Source organism: Mastigoproctus giganteus, chromosome 1, assembly GCF_048544385.1.
Source record: "Mastigoproctus giganteus isolate SK-2022 chromosome 1, ASM4854438v1, whole genome shotgun sequence".
NCBI classification, from domain to species: Eukaryota; Metazoa; Arthropoda; class Arachnida; order Uropygi; family Thelyphonidae; genus Mastigoproctus; species Mastigoproctus giganteus.
The window spans coordinates 262,836,004-262,858,633 of NC_143575.1; the positions used below are offsets into that span (position 1 = coordinate 262,836,004).

Genomic DNA, 22,630 nt, shown 5'->3' on the forward strand with positions numbered 1-22,630 from the left:
CATTAATCTGGAAAGGTTATCCAGGAAATAAACTTTACCAAATAAAACCGGAACCAAGGCTGTGGCAATCCAGCTTCAGAAAAAACAGACGAGATGAAATAATTTTAGGAAGGCTAAGGATTGGGCATACTCACCTCACTCACCTATATCTATTAACTAATGACAGCGCTCCCCAATGTACATCATGTCAAGTACAACTGACCATTCGACATTTGTTAGTGGACTGTCCCCACTTTCAAACCATTCGTTTAGACATCTTTAAGACAATTTCTAATAAGCAGTCATCAATAAATTTATTACAGATTCTGGGAGATGATTTTAATCAAAAAGAACTCTTTACTTTCCTAAATCGTATAGGAATATATCATAAAATATAGCTATCACAATTAAGCTGATATTCCATATTAACCATTAGAAAGACACAATATGGCCCTAGCAGCCTATGTGTCGTTAAAAACAACAACAACAACAACAACAACAACATCCACCCGGTTTCCTCCATTTCCAAAGCCATGGTGGAATCCAGAATGCACAGCAGCTAAAAAGGCTCAAAACAAGGCTTGGGGGATATTTCGAAGATATCCTACCACAGTCAACCTATTAGCCTTTAAACGTGCCTGAGCCAAAGCACGCTACATCCGCCGTCAGAGTCAAAGGGAATCGTGGATCCGTTTCACATCATCCATTACCCAGACGACCAGTACTAAGGTGGTCTGGGAAAAAATCCAGAAAATGAAGGGAAAATACACAGCACACCCCTCATCGGTCCTTGAATATAATGGATGTACTATTGCAGACTCTACTGCAATAGCCAATGCTCTTGGGGAAACGTTTTCTAACATCTCTGCATGCAACATCATCTTACTCCCCAGAGTTTCTGGTCTTAAAGCACAACATTGAAAAACAGGCCCTTAAATTCACATCGAAGGGTTCCCACCCATACAATGGGCCATTTAATATCAATGAGCTGAAAACAGCACTCGCCCGTACAAAGACTACAGCTGCTGGACCAGACAACATCCATTATGAAATGATCAAACATCTTTCACCAGAATCCATGGACCATGTGCTCTTCTTGTACAACAGAATCTTCCTTGAAGAGCATTTTCCGTATACCTGGCGCAAGGCAACTATTCTTGCTTTTGCTAAGCCAGGAAAGGATCCTATATGTCCAAAAAACTATCGTCCCATTGCTCTGACCAGCTGTCTGTGCAAAATATTGGAGAGAATGGTCAATGCCCGTCTCTTATGGTATTGAGAATCGAACGACCTTCTCTCCCGCTTTCAGTGCGGCTTCCGAAGAAACAGGTCCACACTGGACCACTTAATTAGACTGGAAACATCTATCCGAGATGCTTTCCTAAAAAGAGAACATTTGGTGTCCATCTTCTTTGACATGGAAAAAGCGTACGACACAACTCGGAGATTTGGTATTTTAAAAGACCTTTATAACCTTGGTCTAAGAGGCCACCTTCCAATTTTTATTAAAAATTTTTTATCCTGCCGTTATTTCCAAGTTCGTGTAGGATCCTCCCTTTCGTGGCCCTTTTGCCAAGAGGAGGGGGTAACACAAGGATCTGTCTTAAGTGTCATGCTTTTTGCCATTAAAAAAAATTCTATTTCTGAACAACTTCCTCCAACTATAAACAGTGCACTCTACGTCAATGACTTCAGCATATTCTCTCAATCATGCAATATGAGCGTTATTGAGAGACAACTACAACAGCTATTGACCGTCTTAACTCCTGGGCCACGGCCAATGGTTTCAGGTTCTCACCGGAGAAGACCGTTTGCATACATTTTTGTCGCAAACGTAACCTCCACCCTGAGCCTGAATTACGACTTGGACAAAGCACCATTCCAGTTGTATCAGAGGCGAAATTCCTGGGACTCATTTTTGACAAAAAGCTGACATTTGTCCAACACATTCGTCAGCTTCGCACAAAGTGCACGAGAGGGCTTAACATCCTCCGCTCTCTCTCTTCTACCTCTTGGGATGCAGACCGATGCACTCTCCTACATCTATACCGTGCACTTGTACGCTCAAAATTAGATTATGGGTCTCAGTTATATGCATCTGCCAGAAATAACGCTGTTCGTTGGCTTGACCCCATCCATCATCAAGCCATTCGTATTGCTACTGGTGCATTCAGAACATCACCTGTCCAAAGTCTGTATGTCGAAGCAAATGAACCATCCTTGTCGCTTCGACGAATGCAGTTGTCTCTACAATATGCCTTCAAGCTGAAGTCCCTGCCAGACCATCCCACGTGGACATCCGTTTTCGAGCCACGATGGGAAAATCTCTACAACACACGACGGACCGCCAATCGCCCATTCGGCATTCGTATTCAAGAGCTACTCAATGAGCTTAACATTTCGGTAGACAAGGTCGCTCGATCACCAAAGGAGCCCCTTCCACCCTGGCATGTACAAACACCAGCATGTGACTTCTCGCTCAAGATTGCGACGAAGTCGAATACTCCAATTTCTGTCTACCTTCAGCTCTATTCACAACACCGTGCAGAACATTCTGACTTCTTGCCAGTTTACACAGACGGCTCGAAGTCAGAATCGTATGTGGGATCTGCTGCTGTCTTTCCAAATAATACCATATCAGAGCAGATACCCCTTGACTGCAGCATTTACACTGCAGAGCTGCATGCCATAGAGTTAGCTCTAGATCACATAGGCCCTTTTGCCAAGAGGAGGGGGTAACACAAGGATCTGTCTTAAGTGTCATGCTTTTTGCCATTAAAAAAAATTCTATTTCTGAACAACTTCCTCCAACTATAAACAGTGCACTCTACGTCAATGACTTCAGCATATTCTCTCAATCATGCAATATGAGCGTTATTGAGAGACAACTACAACAGCTATTGACCGTCTTAACTCCTGGGCCACGGCCAATGGTTTCAGGTTCTCACCGGAGAAGACCGTTTGCATACATTTTTGTCGCAAACGTAACCTCCACCCTGAGCCTGAATTACGACTTGGACAAAGCACCATTCCAGTTGTATCAGAGGCGAAATTCCTGGGACTCATTTTTGACAAAAAGCTGACATTTGTCCAACACATTCGTCAGCTTCGCACAAAGTGCACGAGAGGGCTTAACATCCTCCGCTCTCTCTCTTCTACCTCTTGGGATGCAGACCGATGCACTCTCCTACATCTATACCGTGCACTTGTACGCTCAAAATTAGATTATGGGTCTCAGTTATATGCATCTGCCAGAAATAACGCTGTTCGTTGGCTTGACCCCATCCATCATCAAGCCATTCGTATTGCTACTGGTGCATTCAGAACATCACCTGTCCAAAGTCTGTATGTCGAAGCAAATGAACCATCCTTGTCGCTTCGACGAATGCAGTTGTCTCTACAATATGCCTTCAAGCTGAAGTCCCTGCCAGACCATCCCACGTGGACATCCGTTTTCGAGCCACGATGGGAAAATCTCTACAACACACGACGGACCGCCAATCGCCCATTCGGCATTCGTATTCAAGAGCTACTCAATGAGCTTAACATTTCGGTAGACAAGGTCGCTCGATCACCAAAGGAGCCCCTTCCACCCTGGCATGTACAAACACCAGCATGTGACTTCTCGCTCAAGATTGCGACGAAGTCGAATACTCCAATTTCTGTCTACCTTCAGCTCTATTCACAACACCGTGCAGAACATTCTGACTTCTTGCCAGTTTACACAGACGGCTCGAAGTCAGAATCGTATGTGGGATCTGCTGCTGTCTTTCCAAATAATACCATATCAGAGCAGATACCCCTTGACTGCAGCATTTACACTGCAGAGCTGCATGCCATAGAGTTAGCTCTAGATCACATAAGAAAACACCGTTACCAGCGGTGTATTATATATGCCGACTCAATGAGTGCACTACAGGCTTTATCAGCGATGTCACACACTAATCATCCAACCCTGTCCCGAATCCAGCAGATAATATACAGCCTCTATGTAAGTGGATTCGATATCCGCTTCTGCTGGATCCCCAGTCACATCGGGATTAGAGGAAATGATTTGGCTGACACTGCAGCCAAATCGGCAGCCCTGACAGATAATCTTGACCTGTTAGTCCCCTATACAGACTACAGGCAAGTGATCCGTAGTAACCTACAATCTCAGTGGCAAGATTCGTGGCATCGACTGATTACTACAAACAAACTATGTCAAATTAAGCCTGTGATCCATCCTTGGCGGTCCAGCTTACGCAGGGATCGGAAAGAGGAAGTTGTTCTTGCTCGGCTCCGCATAGGACACTGTCATGTTACACACTCCTTTTTGCTGAGGGCTGATGACCCTCCTATGTGCGAGCAGTGCGACACCATTTTATCCGTTAAACAATTTTAGAAATGCTCGTTTTACCGCTTTTAACCATCTGACTGAGCCGTATACACTCAGTCAGATTTTATCCGACAATGACCATGTGTCTGCTATTTTTAGTTTCCTAAAAACAGTAAACCTTTTTACTCATATTTAAAAAAAAAAAAAAAAATCTTATTTTTTTAAGATTTATTATCGTTACTTGTTTACTGATATTTGTCTTTTACAGTTTATAGTTGTTTTTATACCCTGACTTATTGACCTAATTCATTAGGTCACTGAAAGTTTTACCTTTTTATGACAAGGTTTTGGCGCATTATAGCCTTAGTTGCTGATGCGCCAATAAAACTCAACCAACCCTAATTTCTGGGTGGCGCCACGTCTCCGTAAGCCCTAGTATGTCCGCATTACTTGTTTTAACCAGCAGAGTTCGAATTTGCTCATTTTATTGACGACACTTCTAACATTACTGTATAAACAATTAAGACTTGTTGTTCTTGTATATTTAACAACCCTAACACAACCCTTGAAGATTTTTAGGCTCTCTTCCCTGGCATTAGCTACTCGCTCACTTGAAACGTTTCTGTCTCCAGAACATATAGATAATGTGTCCATTTGGGGTAACAGATAAGAACTCTTGAGGTATGTGCAAGAGTTACTTTGACCAATATTATCAGATAAACGCGTGTCAGAATTACCCACATCCCACCAAGTAGCAGTTTCCCTGAACCTTTAAGGTATCCTCAATAATACTCGCAAAAACTTTTGCACCACCTTTGTTTAATTGTATCCCGTCTCTACAAAACAAATTCCTTCTACCTACAAGTGTGGGCCAAGCTGATAGAAATTGCCCCCCTAAAGCCTTGCAGAGTCCTTCAAGTCTTGAATTAATCCACAAGGCTTTTAACATATAATCCCTCCTATCGTGTCTGGGCAGAATTGCAGACACATAGACATTGTGGCCTAGCTCGTGGCATTTCTTCAGCATGGTCCTGTATTTTTCCAACAAATCGTCAGATTGTTTACGTTTAATATCATTAGTCCCCATATGAATAATAATATTCTCTTTACCCCCCTTAAAATCTGACAATCTGTTGGTGACATCATTAATAGTTGCTCCCGGCAGACATACCCTGGTTCTACTCCACCTATCCTTATTACAAAAAATATTCTCCGTTTCCCTGACAATGGAGTCTCCTAATAAAACAATGTCCTTTTTAACCAGAGTAGTTTGCACTTGGTTTTTCTGTTTTGAGGCCCGAATCAGGTGTGCATCACTTGGTAGATTGCTGGAGTCTTGAGTCCCTGACGAGCTCCCAGATGCATTATTCTCGAGGGCAAGCACCCGTTTTTTCAGGGACTCAAATTGTTCCATAAGTGCACCAAATTGTAATTTAAGATTGTTGCACTCCTTACATCGATCACAAAGAAAAGGATCCCCAGGCGAGCTATGATTAGTCACCAGGTTGACCTTGGAAAACATTCCACAGGTTCTGCAACGGATTAAATCCTGACTCACCTGTAAATCGCCATCGGCTATTTCCGTGTGAGTCACGATACCCTGTGACATGTTTAAGGCAGATCTCGTAACTACCATTATAAAATTAGCTAAATATCAATGAAAATTAACTTTAAAAAATTATATCTATAATGTTATTAAAAACAAACTGTTACAGGAAAACCTATAACAAAATAATCCAACAATATCTAAATAAATCAAATATTTAAAAGCACTATCAACAATCCACTTAACTGAGGAGCCCTGATGAAGCACGTCCGCTCACCTTGAATGCCAACACTTCTGTTGGCGAGCGAGGTGAGCAATTATTACTGTTTTTTTTTTCGAAAGATGTAAGTAGATGTATCCTCTACATTTATTTTTCTATTGCTTAATTTTATTTCAACTTCTTGATCTAACACCAGAAAATTTCTGCTTCTGTAAGCCAAAACCAGACAAGAATGCAAGACAGGTGTTGACATCCTCTAGTTTTCAGAGCTATTTTTGTGCTGTGATCTGTTAAAACTATGTCTATGATTACAATAAGAGATTATTGGAAGATTATTAAAGAGATTATCAAAATGATTATTATACGAAATACAATAAGAGATAGTAGCACATACTTGAAAAATTTCAAGACATTTGATTTTGAACATAAAATGTCTTGGTTACATATTTGAAATCACATATTTTTACATATTTTTTTTAAGCCTGGTCTGTACTTGTTAACAGGAGAGACTGCTTCTACAGGGATGGGATACACTTAAATAAAAAGGGTGCAAGAATGTTTTCTGATGCTATCGAGGCAGTGTTAGGTGGGTCGGAAAACTGCTAGATTGGGGGGGATACAAGGACTAATAGATTAACAGTAACCACTGGCAGAGGTGAAAATGATTCTTGCACTGCTTCTATTGGAATGAGCAGCAGCCTGGAAAATAAGATGCAGGATATTTCAGAGACTGCTGGGAATCATTGGAGTACAAGAAACACATGGGTATGTTAGGGTAGCTAAGAAAAAGAACAGGTGCATGTATACTTGCGTGTACACCAATGCTAGGAGTTTAGTAAATAAATTTGATGAATTTGAGGTATTGCTCAAAACATCAAAGGCAGATATTGTTGGGATTTCAGAGACGTAGTGTCACACAGATATAAGGAATGCAGAACTGGAATTTGGGGAGTACAATGTCTACAGAAAGGATAGGAAGGGAGGTGGGGTTATGCTATTAGTTAAGAAATACATAAAATGCAAGGAAATGAAGCCAGTCGACATCGCGGGACAGTGCAGTGTCGAGTCAGTTTGGTGTGACATAAGCATTGGGAGATCAAAATTGAGAGTAGGAGTGTGCTATAGGCCTAATGACTCTGATGAGTATAATAAGAAACTGTACAGGGAAATAGTGGGCCAGTAAATCAGAGAGTCTTATAATGGGGGATTTTAATTTCCCAGATATTGACTGGAATTTGGGGGCTGGTCACTCACACACTAGCAAGGCTTTTGTGAATTTATTGGATGATTGTTTTCTACATCAGTATGTTCGGGAGGCAACTAGAGGGAGTAATACTTTTGATTTGATTATCAGTAGCGATTCTTCATGCATTAAGAATCTGCAGATAAATGAGCCACTAGGTGGCAATGATCACAGTGTGCTGAAGTGGGATTTACTCAAGGAGGTAACTACCATCAAGGGTAAAGGGAAGGGTTATTGCTTTCGTAAAGGTGACTACGATGGACTGAGACAGTATTTAAACTCTATACAGTGGGACCAACTGATGATGTTTCCAACAGCAAATTCAAAATGGGAAGCATTCAAAGAAAGGTATTGCTCAAAACATCACAGGCAGATATTGTTGGGATATCAGAAACGTGGTGTCACACAGATATAAGTAATGCGGAACTGGAATTTGGGGAATACAATGTGTATAGAAAGGATAGACAGGACAGGAGGGGAGGAGGGGTTATGCTATTAGTTAAGAAACACATAAAGTCCAAGGAAGTGAAGCCAGTCGACATCGATGGACAGGGCAGTGTCGAGTCAGTTTGGTGTGACATAAGCATAGGGAAATCAAAATTGAGAGTAGGAGTGTGCTATAGGCCTAATGACTCTGATGAGTATAATAAGATATTGTACAGGGAAATAGAGTGGGCCAGTAAATCAAAGAGTCTTATAATGGGGGATTTTAATTTCCCAGATATTGACTGGAATTTGTGGGTTGGACACTCGCACACTAGCAAGGCTTTTGTGGATTTATTGGATGATTGTTTTCTACATTAGCATGTTCGTGAGGCAACAAGAGGGAGCAATACTCTTGATCTGATTATCAGTAGTGATTCTTCATGCATTAAGAATCTGCAGATAAATGAACCACTAGGTGGCAGTGATTACAGTGTGTTGAAGTGGGATTTACTCAAGGAGGTAACTACCATCAGAGGTAAAGGGAAGGGTTTTTGTTTTCGTAAAGGCGACTATGATGGTCTGAGACAGTATTTAAATTCTATACAGTGGGACCAACTGATGATGTTACCAACAGCAAACTCAAAATGGGAAGCATTCAAGGAACTAATCTTGGAGGCTACCAGGCTGTACATACCAACTAAGAAATATTGTTCAAGGTTTAGGCCTAAATAGTTGTCAGATGAACTAATGAGACATGTGGCAGAGAAGAAAAATGCATGGTATACATACAAATTAATGGGTGACATTGAAGCCTATGATAGATATAAGTTGGTCTGTAACCAAGTCACAAAGGAGATTAGGCAGGCAAAGGCAGACTACGAAAAATCCTTGGCAAAGGATGCAAAAGAAAAACAGAAAAGAGTTCTTTACATATTTAAACTCAAGAAGGAAAGGGATGAATCAGATTGGTCCACTGGATATTGATGGTTCAACAGTTGAGGATCCTGCTCAGGTGGCTAACAATCTAAACGAGTATTTTGCATCTACATTCACGCATGAGGAGTTATTCAGGAAGGAGAATGATGTAGGTAAAGTAAACATTGGCAGTGAGCTGGATGATTTTGTAATAACTGAGAGGAAAGTGGAGGAGAGATTGATGAGGATAAACATAAAAAAGGCACCTGGGGTGGATGGGATCTATCCAGTTATATTAAAGGAGGCAGCAAAGGAAGTAAGCAAACCCCTAGCCATAATTATGAGAGCTTCTTTGGACTCGGGGGAGGTACCCATAGACTGGAGATGTGCAAATGTAACCCCAATTCACAAAGGAGGATCAAAGGCTGACACAAGTAATTATAGACCTGTTAGTTTAACTTCTGTTCCAGGTAAATTAATGGAGGCACTGGTTAAAGAAGCACTGCAGGATCATCTAGACAAGAATTCAATTATAGCTCAGACGCAGCATGGTTTTGTTAAGGGCAGGTCTTGCCTGACCAATTTGATTGGATACTATGATGTAGTCACAAAAGAACTGGATGCAGGGAATAACTTTGATATTTTATATTTGGATCTTAGAAAGGCTTTTGATACTGTTGCACATGGAAGACTGCTGCACAAATTGGAGCAGTGTGGCATTGGAGGCAAATTGCTGCTATGGATAAGGGGATGGTTGATTGGCAGAAGACAGAGAGTGGTAATCAATGGCCACTGCTCAACGTGGACTAATGTTATTAGTGGAGTTCCTCAGGGTTCAGTGTTGGGTCCGTTGTTGTTTTCGGTGTTTATGAATGATATTGATGATGGGATATTAAGTTTAATGTCCAAGTTTGCAGATGATACAAAGGTTGGCAGGGTTGTTAAGGACACTACTGACGCTATGCTGCTGCAACAGGATCTGGAAAGGTTGAACAGATGGGCTGAGAGGTGGCAAATGAAGTTTAACTTTGACAAATGTAAAGTACTACCTATGGGAAACAGTAACCCCAGAGCAACATATCAACTCTGCGGTACTACACTGACAGTGGTGGAGAATGAAAAGGACCTGGGGGTAATTGTGCAGGCAGATATGAAGTTCTCTGAGCAGTGCAGACGAGCTGCAAGAGTAGCTCATGGTGTCTTGTCAATGATATACAGGAATTTTTCTAGCAGGGATAAGGAGGTGATTATTCCCTTGTATAAGGCAATGGTCAGGCCACATCTTGAGTACTGTATACAGGTCTGGAGGCCTCATTTCAAGAAGGATGTAGAGCTGCTGGAACGGGTACAGAGAAGGGCAACAAGATTAGTGAATGGAACAAAGGGTTGCTCTTACGAAGGAAGGCTTAAGTTTTGCAAATTACAGAGTCTGGAGACTAGGCACCGGCGAGGTGATCTGATAGAGGTGTATAAGGCTTTGAATGGTTTGAGCATGCTCAATGCCAATGGGATTCTTCATCTTGCTCAGAATAATCACCTGAGAGGGCATAAATTCAAATTGAGGAAGGACGGATGTCGGATAGATGTGCGGAAATTTGCCTTTGGCCAGCGGGTGGTTGGTTGGTGGAACCGACTTCCATCACTTGTTGTTGAAGTTGATAGCCTAAACAAATTTAAAACTCAACTGGACAGGTATTTCGAACGAACGGAGGGGTGAAATGGGAGTGGTGTGTGTTTTTTTTTTTTGGCTGATGCTGAATAAGCTTGCTTTCTTGCATCATATGCCTCTACTAATGCTAATGCCAACTTATCTTGGAAGCTACTAGGCTTTACATACCAACTAAGAAATATTGTTTAATGTTTAGGCCTAAATGGATGTCAGATGAACTAATGAGACATATGGTAGAGAAGAAAAATGCATGGGATACATACAAATTAACACGTGACACATAAGCCTATGATAGATACAAGTTGATCTGTAACCAAGTTACAAAGGCGGTTAGGCAGGCGAAGGCAGATTACGAGAAATCTTTGGCAAGGGATGCAAAGAAAAATAGCAAAGAGTTCTTTACTTATGTAAACTCTAAAAGGAAGGGGATGAATCAGATTGGTCCACTTGATATCGATGGGTCAACTGTTGATGATCCTGCTCAAGTAGCTAACAAACTAAATGAATATTTTGCATCGACATTCACACATGAGGAGTTATTCAGCGAGGGGAATGCCAGAGGTGTATTCAACTCTGGCAGTAAGCTAGAGAATCTTTTAATAACTGAGAGTAAAGTGGAGGAGAAATTGCTGAAGATAAACACAAGAAAGGCACCTGGGGTGGATGGGATCTATCCAGTTTTATTAAAGAAGGCAGAAAAGGAAGTAAGCAAACCCTTAGCCATAATTATGAGAGCTTCCTTGGACTCAGGGGATGTACCAATGGACTGGAGATGTGCAAATGTGACCCCAATTCACAATGAGAAATAAGTAATTATAGACAGGGTGACACAAGTAATTATAGACCTGTTAGTTTAACTTCTGTTCCAGGAAAATTAATGGAAGCACTGGTTAAAGAAGCACTGCAGGATCATCTAGACAAGACTTCAGTTATAGCTCGGACACAGCATGGTTTTGTTAAGGGGACATCTTGCCTGACCAATTTGATTGGATACTATGATGCAGTCACAAAAGAACTGGATGCAGGGAATAACTTTGATATTATATACTTGGATCTTAGAAAGGCTTTTGATACTGTTGCACATGGAAGACTGCTGCACAAATTGGAGCAGTGTGGCATTGGAGGCAAATTGCTGCTATGGATAAAGGGGTGGTTGAGGGGGAGAACACAGAGAGTAGTAATCAATGGACACTGCTCATCGTGGACCAATGTTATTAGTGGAGTCCCTCAGGGTTCAGTATTGGGTCCATTATTGTTTTCTGTATTTATAAATGATATTGATGATGGTATATCAAGTTTAATGTCCAAGTTTGCAGATGATACGAAGGTTGGCAGGGTTGTCAAGGACACTACTGACACTATGCTGCTGCAACAGGATCTGGAAAGGTTGAGCAGATGGGCTGAGAGGTGGCAAATGAAGTTTAACATTGACAAATGAAAAGTACTACATATGGGAAACAGTAACCCCAGAACAACGTATCAACTCTGTGGTACTACACTGACAGTGGTAGAGAATGAAAGGGACCTGGGGATGGTTGTGCAGGCAGATATGAAGTTCTCTGAGCAGTGCAGACGGGCTGAAAGAGCAGCTCATGCTGTATTGTCAATGATAAAGAGGAATTTTTCTAGCAGCGATGAGGAGGTGATTATTCCCTTGTATAAGGCTATGGTCAGGCCACACCTAGAGTACTGTATACAGACCTGGAGGCCTCATTTCAAGAAGGATGTAGAGCTGTTGGAACGAGTACAGAGAAGGGCAACAAGATTAGTGAATGGAACCAAGGAGTGCTCTTACGAAGAAAGGCTTAAGTTTTGCAAATTACAGTGTCTGGAGACTAGGCACCAGCAAGGTGATCTGATAGAGGTATATAAAGCCTTGAATGGTTTGAGCATGCTCAATGCTGATGGGATTCTTCCTCTTGCTCAGAATAATCACCTGAGAGGGCATAAATTCCAATTGTGGAAAGACAGATGTAGGATAGACGTGCGGAAATTTACCTTTAGCCAGCGGGTGGTTGGTTGGTGGAACAGACTTCCATCCCTTGTTGTGGAAGTTGACAGCCTAAATAAGTTTAAGGCTCAGCTGGACAGGTATTTCGAACGAACAGAGGGATGAAGTGGAAGTGGTTATTTTTCATTTATTTATTTTATTTATTTTTTTATTTATTTATTTATTTATTTATTTATTTTTTTTTTGGCTGATGCTGCATAAGCTTGCTTTCTTGCATCAAATGCCTCTTCTAATGCTAATATTTTAAATTTTCGAGGAAAACACAGCAATACTCGACATCTGTCGGACACTGTGCAAACTACTAGCTCAAGGTAGTTTACAGTTTTAACATTACTTTTTAAGTTTTTTGGACCTCAATACTTAATAAACAGAACTGTTAGTTATTTATTTTGGTCTAGGGGTGCTGTGAACCGAGAAAGTGTGGGAACCTTTGGAATATTCCATGATGTCATCTCTTTCCAACAAGTACTTTGAGAGATATAAAGTCTCAGACCTGGAAAGCTATAATCGCCCTGTATGTGTTTTTGATAAATATATTATTTTCAAAACTCCATGTTTAAAAATTATATTTTCATTATTTAAATTTGTTTTTCTAACCCCCCCCTCCCAAAAATTTTGCCAACAGTCAGCAGTGGTTACTGGATAGGCAAGATTTACTGAGGGAACGACATCCAGATTTACAGCTTTTAACAGAGGAAGAATACCAGAAAATAATGATATTCTTTGCGAACTGTAAGTTTTCTGCTTGCTTATTTTTTTTTCTATATGATATAATTATTTAAGTCTAGTTTAAATTTAATATTCAAAAAGAAGTAAGAACACTGTATTCTACCTGGATAGATCAGGGTTTTCATTATTATGATTATTAGAAGGCAGTTTAATTATGGTGGGTATGTTTCTTTAAGTATTGTTCTGAACACAATGTTTATTGCATAAAACATATTTTCAAAACTTTAGCTTTAAATGGTCTTTAATAGTAAAATAAAATCTTCAAAAAGACTCTAGGGAGTCTTGGGAGTTTAGTATATAGTCAAATAGTAATTTATGTACACAGAGTTCAAAATGTAATTTTTTAGGCACATTAGGATATATGTGTAAAGCTCCTATTGTCTTCACTGTAACTTTCATAAAATTTTATATTAGTTCTTTCAGAAAGATTTGTCGAGCCTTCCCAAATTTCATTAAAATCAGATTAATAGAAATCCAGCAATTATTATTTTATTTTTGTATACCTAAGCTAACTACACACTGTATATTGTACTTGAAGCACTGGATATTATATTTGTTGTCATGTGTTTATTAGAAGAATAAAATGGCAGCATGACAGATGTTATACTGCCGTTTGCCAGAAGTTGTGCAGAAGTTAAATGTATTTGGTTTGCACACAGAAGTCATTGCGTTTTTTTGTTAAAAATTGAATTATAGGCATCCACTGCTAAGCGCTCTTAATCAGAGCCATAGAACTGCTAAGTGAATCATCATTAAGGAGGGAAAAATACAAAAATCTAGCAGTAATTGAACAACAGAAAGTTAGACAACTAAACAATGACCAGGCAGTACAATATGTAACCGACCTAATTAACCAAGCAGCAGAACAATCAATAACAAAAACGTCCACCAAACTTCCTCTATCCCCACTGTCTTGGTGGAATGAGGAATGCAGTCAAGTGAAACGAGACAGAAACAGGGCATGGAATATTTTCTGCAAAAATTCTACCACAGACAGTCTAATACATTTTTAAAAAATGAGAGCAAGAGCAAGATATGTCAGACGAGCATGCAAGAAAGCCTCCTGGATACGTTTTGCTTCAACCATGAACAGAACTACAAATACTAAAATGGTTTGGGATAAAATGAAAAAAATGAGCAATAGATACCAAAATGTAGTACATCCAATTATCAATTGGCAAGGGCAAAATATAGTTGATCCAAAAGGTATAGCAAATGCTTTAAGTGAAACCTTCGCCAAAATTTCTGCCACCACATCCTATCCATCCAATTTCCAGCAATATAAAAATCAAGAAAAATACAAAATAAATTTCTTTACAAAATGTTTTGAACAATATAACCATCCCCTCTAGGCACATTATAGCCAAAGTAGCTTATGTGCCATCAAACCCCCATATCAACAATAATAACCATCTCCTAACCATAGTGGAATTCCATAAGGCATTATCACAAACAAAAAGTGCAAAGGTTCAGATTGCATCAGTTATATGATGATAAAGAAACTAGGTGAAGAATCTTTACAATCCCTACTTTTATACAACAGAATTTATTTTGAGCACGAGTTTCCTAACATTTGGCATTGTGCGATTGTCCTCACTTTCTCTAGCCTGACAAAGATCCTACTAATCTGAACAGCTGTTGTCCAGTAGCACTCACCAGCTGCCTAGAAAAGTTAATGGAAAAGATTATAAATGAAAGACTCATTTGGTACCTAGAAAACCATAACATTTTGTGCCCAGTACAGTGTGGTTTCAGGAAAGATAGATCAGATCAACCTTGGGCCTCCTAATTAAAATAGAAAGCAACATATGGAATGCTTTCATTAGAAAAGAGCATTTAATCATGATATGTTTCGAAATCAAAAAAAACATACAATACAGCCTGGCATTATGGCATTCTCCGTAACATATATAACTTAAAGCTAAGAGGACATCTCCCTATTTTCATTCACTTTTTACAGCACCGAGCCTTCCAAGTACGAAGGCAAATTAAAATCTTCCTACAAGGAGAACCACAGAGATCAGTCCTGAGTGCCACCCTGTTTGCAATAAAAATAAACTCAGTAACCCAACATATTCCATCTACCATAAATACAGCTCTTTATATAGATGATTCCATTATCTCTTTCCAATCCCAAAACATAAGAACAATAGGATGGCAGTTACAAGGTACAATTAACAAAGTCAGCAATTGGGCTCAAGCAAATGGTTTCACAATCACCACACAAAAAACAATAGGCCCACACTTTGGGTATGAGGTTATTACCACGTTGACCCAGATTTTTGCAGCTCCTGCTAATGCTAACTTTTCATTTATATTTAGTTGTTTTATTGACTTAATTGTTATACTAAATTATTTTCTATAAGTAACTTTATAGTTCTAGCCCAGCTCTGTGGTTTATTTTTGAATTTAGATAGCAATTTTGAAAGTTAATACTTCACCAGTGCCCGTAGATTTTACGTTCATAACTTGCCGCCTACTAATGAAATATGGAAATTACGGAATAGCGTATGGTTTAACGTAAAATAGATACGGAAAAATGTAGCACTGCATTAGAAATCTGTTAGATTAGTATAGTATTATCAATTAATCAGTAAAATTTATTAATCTTATTAAAGTTCATTGTTAATTAAACTATACTTAACGGAATCATGACCCAGACTAGAGCAGCAAAGCAGCTTTCGCAGAATAGCCAGAGTGCTGTGGCTTGCGGAAGAGACTGAAGGGGCGATTTTCCAACGCATCATAGTCTCGAAAAAATGTGTGAAATGTGATGTTTGCTGAACTTTTGAAACAGGATATGATCTAGCCAAGGAGGATGTATTTGTGTGTGCTAGATGCCTAGAGTGTCAAGAAATTAGGTGCAAACTCAAGTGTTCTGATGGTCAGCTATGAGAGCTTGAGGTGTAGGGTAAATGCCCTTGAAAAAATTAATATGAGGGTCCCATCAAGCTCCCAGCTGCCCAACTCAATGGCAGAGCTCACTCCTGTGCACCAGGCAACACAGCAGCAGAATGTGCTGGTCCCACAGGAACTAGTTATTGTCGGTGACTCTATTGTTAGGGAGACGGGGAATATATTATGCAAAAAGGATAGGTGGAACAGGACCAGGGTATATCTGCCAGGGGCAAAGGTTGATGACATTGAAGGGCAGATATCATCTTTTAAGGGCACAAAAGGTGAATTGTTGTACACACTGGCACTAATGACCTTAAGAGTAAGAGATCTGCAGATTTACTTAACAAGTACAGGTCAATGGTGGAAAAAAAATATATCAATACAACGTGGAGATATGGAACCTCCCAGTGATGCTGCTGGGCTTCCAGATTAGCAACACTGGGATCCAGTGCCCACAGCCTAGGTTCCAGGCTAACATCAATGGAATCCATGCCATGCCCCTACTCTCAAGGTCTGAGAGACAGGACTCCAGCTGGCAGAGGTGTGGGTATAGTGTCTGGGTAGCCCTGCTGTTCCACTCCCGAGTGCATTTTTTGCATGCCAGGTAGTGGGCATCCCATTTGGGCTCCGTGGTGGGTGGGGAGCCTGGGCACTGAACCATTCCAAAACACTTATGAACCCTGAAACTCCAAACTTTTCTCCTGGGACCTCAACACGGTCCCTACTAGATCAAAATACAGATGAAGAGAATACAACTAATGCAGCCAAATGGCCAGAAAGGAAGAAAAATCAGGACCAATCCCACGCTTTTTTTGGTTATCCATTCAACATTTGAAATATCCATTGGAAAGATGTCACCCCTCTTTATTCAGAAGGGCCTGGAAGGGATGGTAGGTTCGCCAAAATCAGTCAAATGACTATGCTCCGGCGACATCTTAATAGAAACCAAAAACGAAAAGCACTCAGAACAGCTTCTTTGAGCCACCTTAATCGGGGGAATTCCGATTATAGTCACCCCTCATAAGACATTAAATTCTTCTCGTGGCATGATCTCAGAGTGGGATCTTATGGAAGTGTCAGAGGAAGAAATCTGTTCTGAACTTAAGCCACAAGGAGTGACATCTGCCAAGAGAATATTCATACGTAGGGATGGGAATTTGGTACCTACTAGAAACCTGATCCTTACATTTAATATGCCAATATTACCTAATGAGATTAAAGCTGGGTACCTGAATTGTAAAGTAAGGCCATACGTACCAAACCCTTTAAGATGCTTCAAGTGTCAAAAATACGGACATGCGCAAATAGCCTGCTGTGGTTCCCTTGTATGCGCTCAATGTGGTGCAAAGGACCACGAAATAACTGGATGTTCAGCTACGAAAGCTGCATGTATTAACTGCAATGGAGAACACCCTGCATATTCAAGAGCTTGCCAGCGGTGGAAGGAAGAAAAGGAAATATAACAACTAAAGGCAGAACTTAACATCTCATACCAAGAGGCCAGGGAAGCAGTAAAACCAGTAAGTAGCGATAAAGCAACATACGCCGAAAAGGTATCCAATAAATGCTCGATTGGCACTCAAACGGATATGACTGTACCACCGAAAGAGTCATTCATGCCCATCACCCACTATCTATTAAGTTCAGAAAAACCAGCACAGAAATCTCAGTCAGCTGCCACTCCAATATCGGTACCTCCCAGTGCTCCAGCACTATCAAAAGCGAGCACTAAAATAACATTACAAAAAAATCAACAGCCCATGTCAGGACAAGAAAAAATGGATGTCGAAACCAAGGAGGTACATGACGATTCAGTCTTGGAACTCTTTACGGAGGAAGAAATGGACACAGGACAGCACCCATTCTTCCCCAAAAAAGAAAAACCCAAGACTGATAAAAGTAAGCCCTCAGCACCTCGGAAGCCGCCTGATGGACCCACCAAGCCAAAATAATGGCTAAAATCTTACAGTGGAACTTTCGTGGATTCCGGTGAAATATTGATGACATCAAGGCACTTTTGCGTACAGGAATCCTATTTAAAGGCAAATGATGACCCCGCCATGCGTAACATTACCATCATTCGTAAGGACAGAATTGTGGACGGTCCTGCTCATGGAGGATTTGCAATCCTCGTGAGCAACCAGATTCCCTTTCAGCATTTGCAACTTACAACCAACGTAGAGGCTGTAGCAATTTGCCTTAAAGTGGGGTTTTTATTAACCGTTTGCTCTCTTTATTTGCCACCTGGTATTGACATCCTCCAGGAAGACCTTGATGATCTCGTCATGCAATTGCCTCCCCCTATATTACTTTTTGTGGATTTTAATGGACATAACACTCTGTAAAATGTAAAGTGCAGCCATTATCAACCCACTGCTGGGTGGAAGCCTCCTCAACAATTCATGCTGTAACACTGTGGGGTAGTGCTAACATTAATGGAAGGGGACGAGTCATAGAGCGTATGCTCACTGACAATGACCTCTCCCTCCTAAATGTGAGAACAAACACCTTCTTCCACATGCCTACCCATACATTTTCTGCCATTGATCTTTCTATTTGCTCCCCTTCTCTCCTTCCTTCCCTTATTTGGGAGGTGGAAGAAAACCCATATGGAAGCGATCACTTCCCCGTGATAACCACCCTAACTAGCGGTAGACTGTGTCAGCCATTTAGTTTACCGTGGTGGAAGATTGATTAGGCTGACTGGAATGCCTTTCAACATCTGGCAAATCTTGACATTGCTACAGTCAGTCGGGAACATATCAATGATGCAGTCACGTACGTTACAGAAAGTATTGTCCAAACAGCTGCAATTGCAATCCCAAAAACATCCAGCTGGTTTCACTATTTCCTAAACCTTGGTGGAATTCAGAGTGCACAACAGCAAAAAAGGCACAAAACAAAGCCTGGGGGATATTCTGCCGATATCCCACGACTAATAATCTAATATCATTTAAATGGGCACGTGCAAAAGCACGTTATATCCAACGTCAGAGCCAAAGGAAATCTTGGATCCGTTTTACATCATCCATAACCCAGACTGCTAGCTCAAAAGTAGTCTGGGATAAGATCCAGAAAATGAAGGGAAAATACCTACCGTGCCCTTCGGTGATTCTTGAGCACAATGGATGTCCAATTGCAGACCGAACTGCAGTTGTAAATACTCTTTTGGGGAAACATTTGCCAAAATATCTGCAATAACACCATTCCCCACCAGAGTTTTTGGCCCTGAAAGAGAAAAGTGAGAAACATCCATTAAACTTCTCTTCAAAAGGGCTTGAACCATATAACAAGCCCTCACACAGGGGAGAGTTAAATTCAGCACTATTTCTCATGTGTGCAAGTGCTGTCGGGCCAGATGACATCCACTACGAAACGATAAAACACCTCTCACCGTAATCTAAGGATCACCTTTTAATTCTATTTAATAGAATTTTTCTTAATAAACAATTTCCGGATTCCTGGGGAAAGGCAATCGTTATTGCCTTCCCAAAACCAGGAAAGGATCCTAGAAATCCAAGTAACTATTGTCCTATTGCTCTGACAAGCTGTTTGTGCAAGGTCTTGGAAAGAATGGTTAATTCTCGCCTTATGTGATATTTAGAAACAAATGGTCTACTTTCCAGGACACAGTGTGGCTTCCGAAGAAACAGAACCACTTTGGATCATTTAATCTGACTTGAAACATACATTCGTGACTCTTTTATTAAATCCGAGCATCTGATAGCAGTTTTCTTTGATATTGAAAAAGCGTACGACACAGCTTGGCGATTTGGAATATTACAAGACCTCTACAACTTTGGTCTTAGGGGTAACTTCCCTCTCTTTATTAAAAACTTCCTTTCGAATTGCCATTTTCAAGTCCGTTTAGGATTCACTCTCGAGAGAGAGTTTTGTCAGGAGTAGGGAGTCCCACAAGGGTCCGTTCTAAGTGTTACGCTTTTTGAAATCAAAATAAACTGTTTCTCACAGAACAACTCCCACCCACGGTAAACAATGCCCTCTATGTTGACGACTTTACTATATTTTGTCATTCATGCAGTATGAGGGTCATTGAAAGGCAACTGCCGAAAACAATTGATCACCTTACATCTTGGTCATTGGCTAATGGGTTCAGATTTTCATCACAGAAACCGTTTGTGTACACTTCTGTCGCAAACGTAATCTTCATCCTGAACCAGATTTAAGGCTTGGACAAAACAACATCCCAGTCGTAGCAGAAGTCAAATTCCTTGGACTTATTTTCGACAAAAAGCTGACATTTCTTCAACATATTCATCAGCTTAGTACAAGGTGTGTTTAAAGTCTTTCGCGCCCTTTCGTCAACTTAATGAGGCGCAGATCGGTCTACCCTTCTTCGTCTCTACCGAGTCCTTGTCTGTTCTAAACTCGATTATGGGTCCCAGGTATGTGGATCTGCTAGAGATTGCGTACTTCGGTGGTTAGATCCAGTCCACCATCAGGCCATTTGGACAGCCACAGGAGCATTTCGCACATCTCTAGTCAAAAACCTTTACGTTGAAGCAAATGATCCATCCCTATCTCTTCGACGTAAGCAGTTGTCTTTATATTATACCTTTAAATTGAAAACCCTGCCTGATCATCCCACGTGGGCATCTGTATTTGAGCCACATTGGGAAAATCTCTATAACACCCGTCGGACTGCCAACAGACCTTTTGGTATTCGGATCCAAGGGCTGTTAAATGAACTAAACATGACGGTAGACAACGTTGCCCAGTCACCAAGGCAACTCCTTCCACCCTGGTTTGCACATCTGCCAACTTGTGACTTCTCCCTTAAGATCATGGAGAAGGCTATTATGCCGCCGGCCATCTAACAACAACTCTTCGCATCACATAGGGAGCAGTACTCTGACTTTCTGCCAGTCTATACAGATGGTTCAAAGTCAGAATCTTATGTAGGATCTGCTGTCGTATTTCCTCACAAGACGTTATCATTTAAGATCCCACAAGAAACTAGCATTTATACTGCAGAGTTGCATGCAATTGAAATAGCCCTTGAGTTCATTATAAATAGCGATTACCAAATGTACATGATTTACTGTGATTCATTAAGCGTGTTACAGGCTCTAGTATCGATGAGGTACAACTCTCATCTTTTCCTGTCCTGGATCCTGCAGATGCTTTGTGTTATGCCTTTGAATCAGAATTTGACATTAGCTTCTGCTGGATCCCAAACCACATTGGGATCCGGGGAAATGAATTGGCTAATGCCGCTGCTAAATCAGCCATTTCCCTGGCTGATTTAACAGACTACAGGCAAATAATACGCTCTAAATTATATTCCCAATGGCAAGACCCTTGGCACGGACAGACAGCAAATAAACTACACCATATTAAGCCTGTAATCATGCAATGGCAGTCCAGTCTATGCAGGGTAAGAAAAGAGGAAGTTGTTCTTGCTCGGCTCTGCATAGGTTATAGCCATCTAACATACTCCTTTTTGCTGAGGGTGGATGGCCCGCCTATGTGTGAGATGTGTAACGTTATTTTAACTGTTTCTCACTTTTTTATCGAATGCCCTGTCTTTAGACAATCTTTTTTTAGAACTTTTAATAATCTGGCCGAACCATTTTCACTCAGTCAGATTTTAGGTGACAGAGACATGTCTGACATTTTTAACTTTTTACACTTGATTAACTTTTATTTTTTTTTTTTTAACTTTTTACCCTTCCTATCCTGTCTGTCCTTCTTGTACACATTGTACTCCCCAAATTCCAGTTCTGCATTCTTTATATCTGTGTGACACCACGTCTCTGATATCCCAACAATATCTGACTTTGATGTTTTGAGCAATACCTCAAATTCATCAAATTTATTTACCAAACCCCTAGTATTGGTGTATACGCAAGTATACATGCACCTCTTCCTATTCTTAGCTACCCTAACATTAGCATTAGTAGAGGCATTTGATGCAAGAAAGCAAGCTTATGCAGCATCAGCCAAAAAAAACCCACTTCCACTTCACCCCTCTGTTCGTTCAAAATACCTGTCCAGCTGAGCCTTAAACTTATTTAGGCTATCAACCTCCACCACAAGGGATGGAAGTCTGTTCCACCAACCAACCACCCGCTGGCTAAAGGCAAATTTCCGCACGTCTATCCTACATCTGTCTTTCCTCAATTTGAATTTATGCCCTCTCAGGTGATTTTTCTGAGCTAGAGGAAGAATCCCATCAGCATTGAGCATGCTTAAACCATTCAAGGCTTTATACACCTCTATCAGATCACCTCGCTGGTGCCTAGTCTCCAGACACTGTAATTTGCAAAACTTAAGCCTTTCTTCGTAAGAGCACCCCTTTGTTCCATTCACTAATCTTGTTGCCCTTCTCTGTACTCGTTCCAGCAGCTCTACATCCTTCTTGAAATGAGGCCTCCAGACCTGTATACAGTACTCTAGGTGTGGCCTGACCATCGCCTTATACAATGGAATAATCACCTCCTTATCCCTGCTGGAAAAATTCCTGTATATCATTGACAATACTCCATGAGCTACTCTTGCAGCCCGTCTGCAAGAGTAGCTCATGCCCGTCTGCAAGAGTAGCTAACACAACCCATGTGTTTACTTGTACCGCAATGACTCCCAGCAGTCTCTGAAATACTCTGCATCTTGTTTTCCAGGCTGCTGTCATTCCAATAGAAGCAGTGCAAGAATC

At 40.8% G+C, this 22,630-nt stretch overlaps 1 protein-coding gene across 2 annotated transcripts in view; it reads left to right on the top strand.

Moving 5' to 3' along the window:
• The window catches only part of CycC (cyclin C), a 226,468-nt gene that overhangs the window by 18,011 nt on the left and 185,827 nt on the right, over positions 1-22,630 (top strand). For both annotated transcript variants that reach the window (XM_090386000.1, XM_090386009.1), the window contains exon 2: positions 12,953-13,059. In XM_090386000.1, coding sequence (XP_090242126.1) covers positions 12,953-13,059 — 107 coding nt within the window. The remainder of the gene's footprint in view (positions 1-12,952; positions 13,060-22,630) is intronic.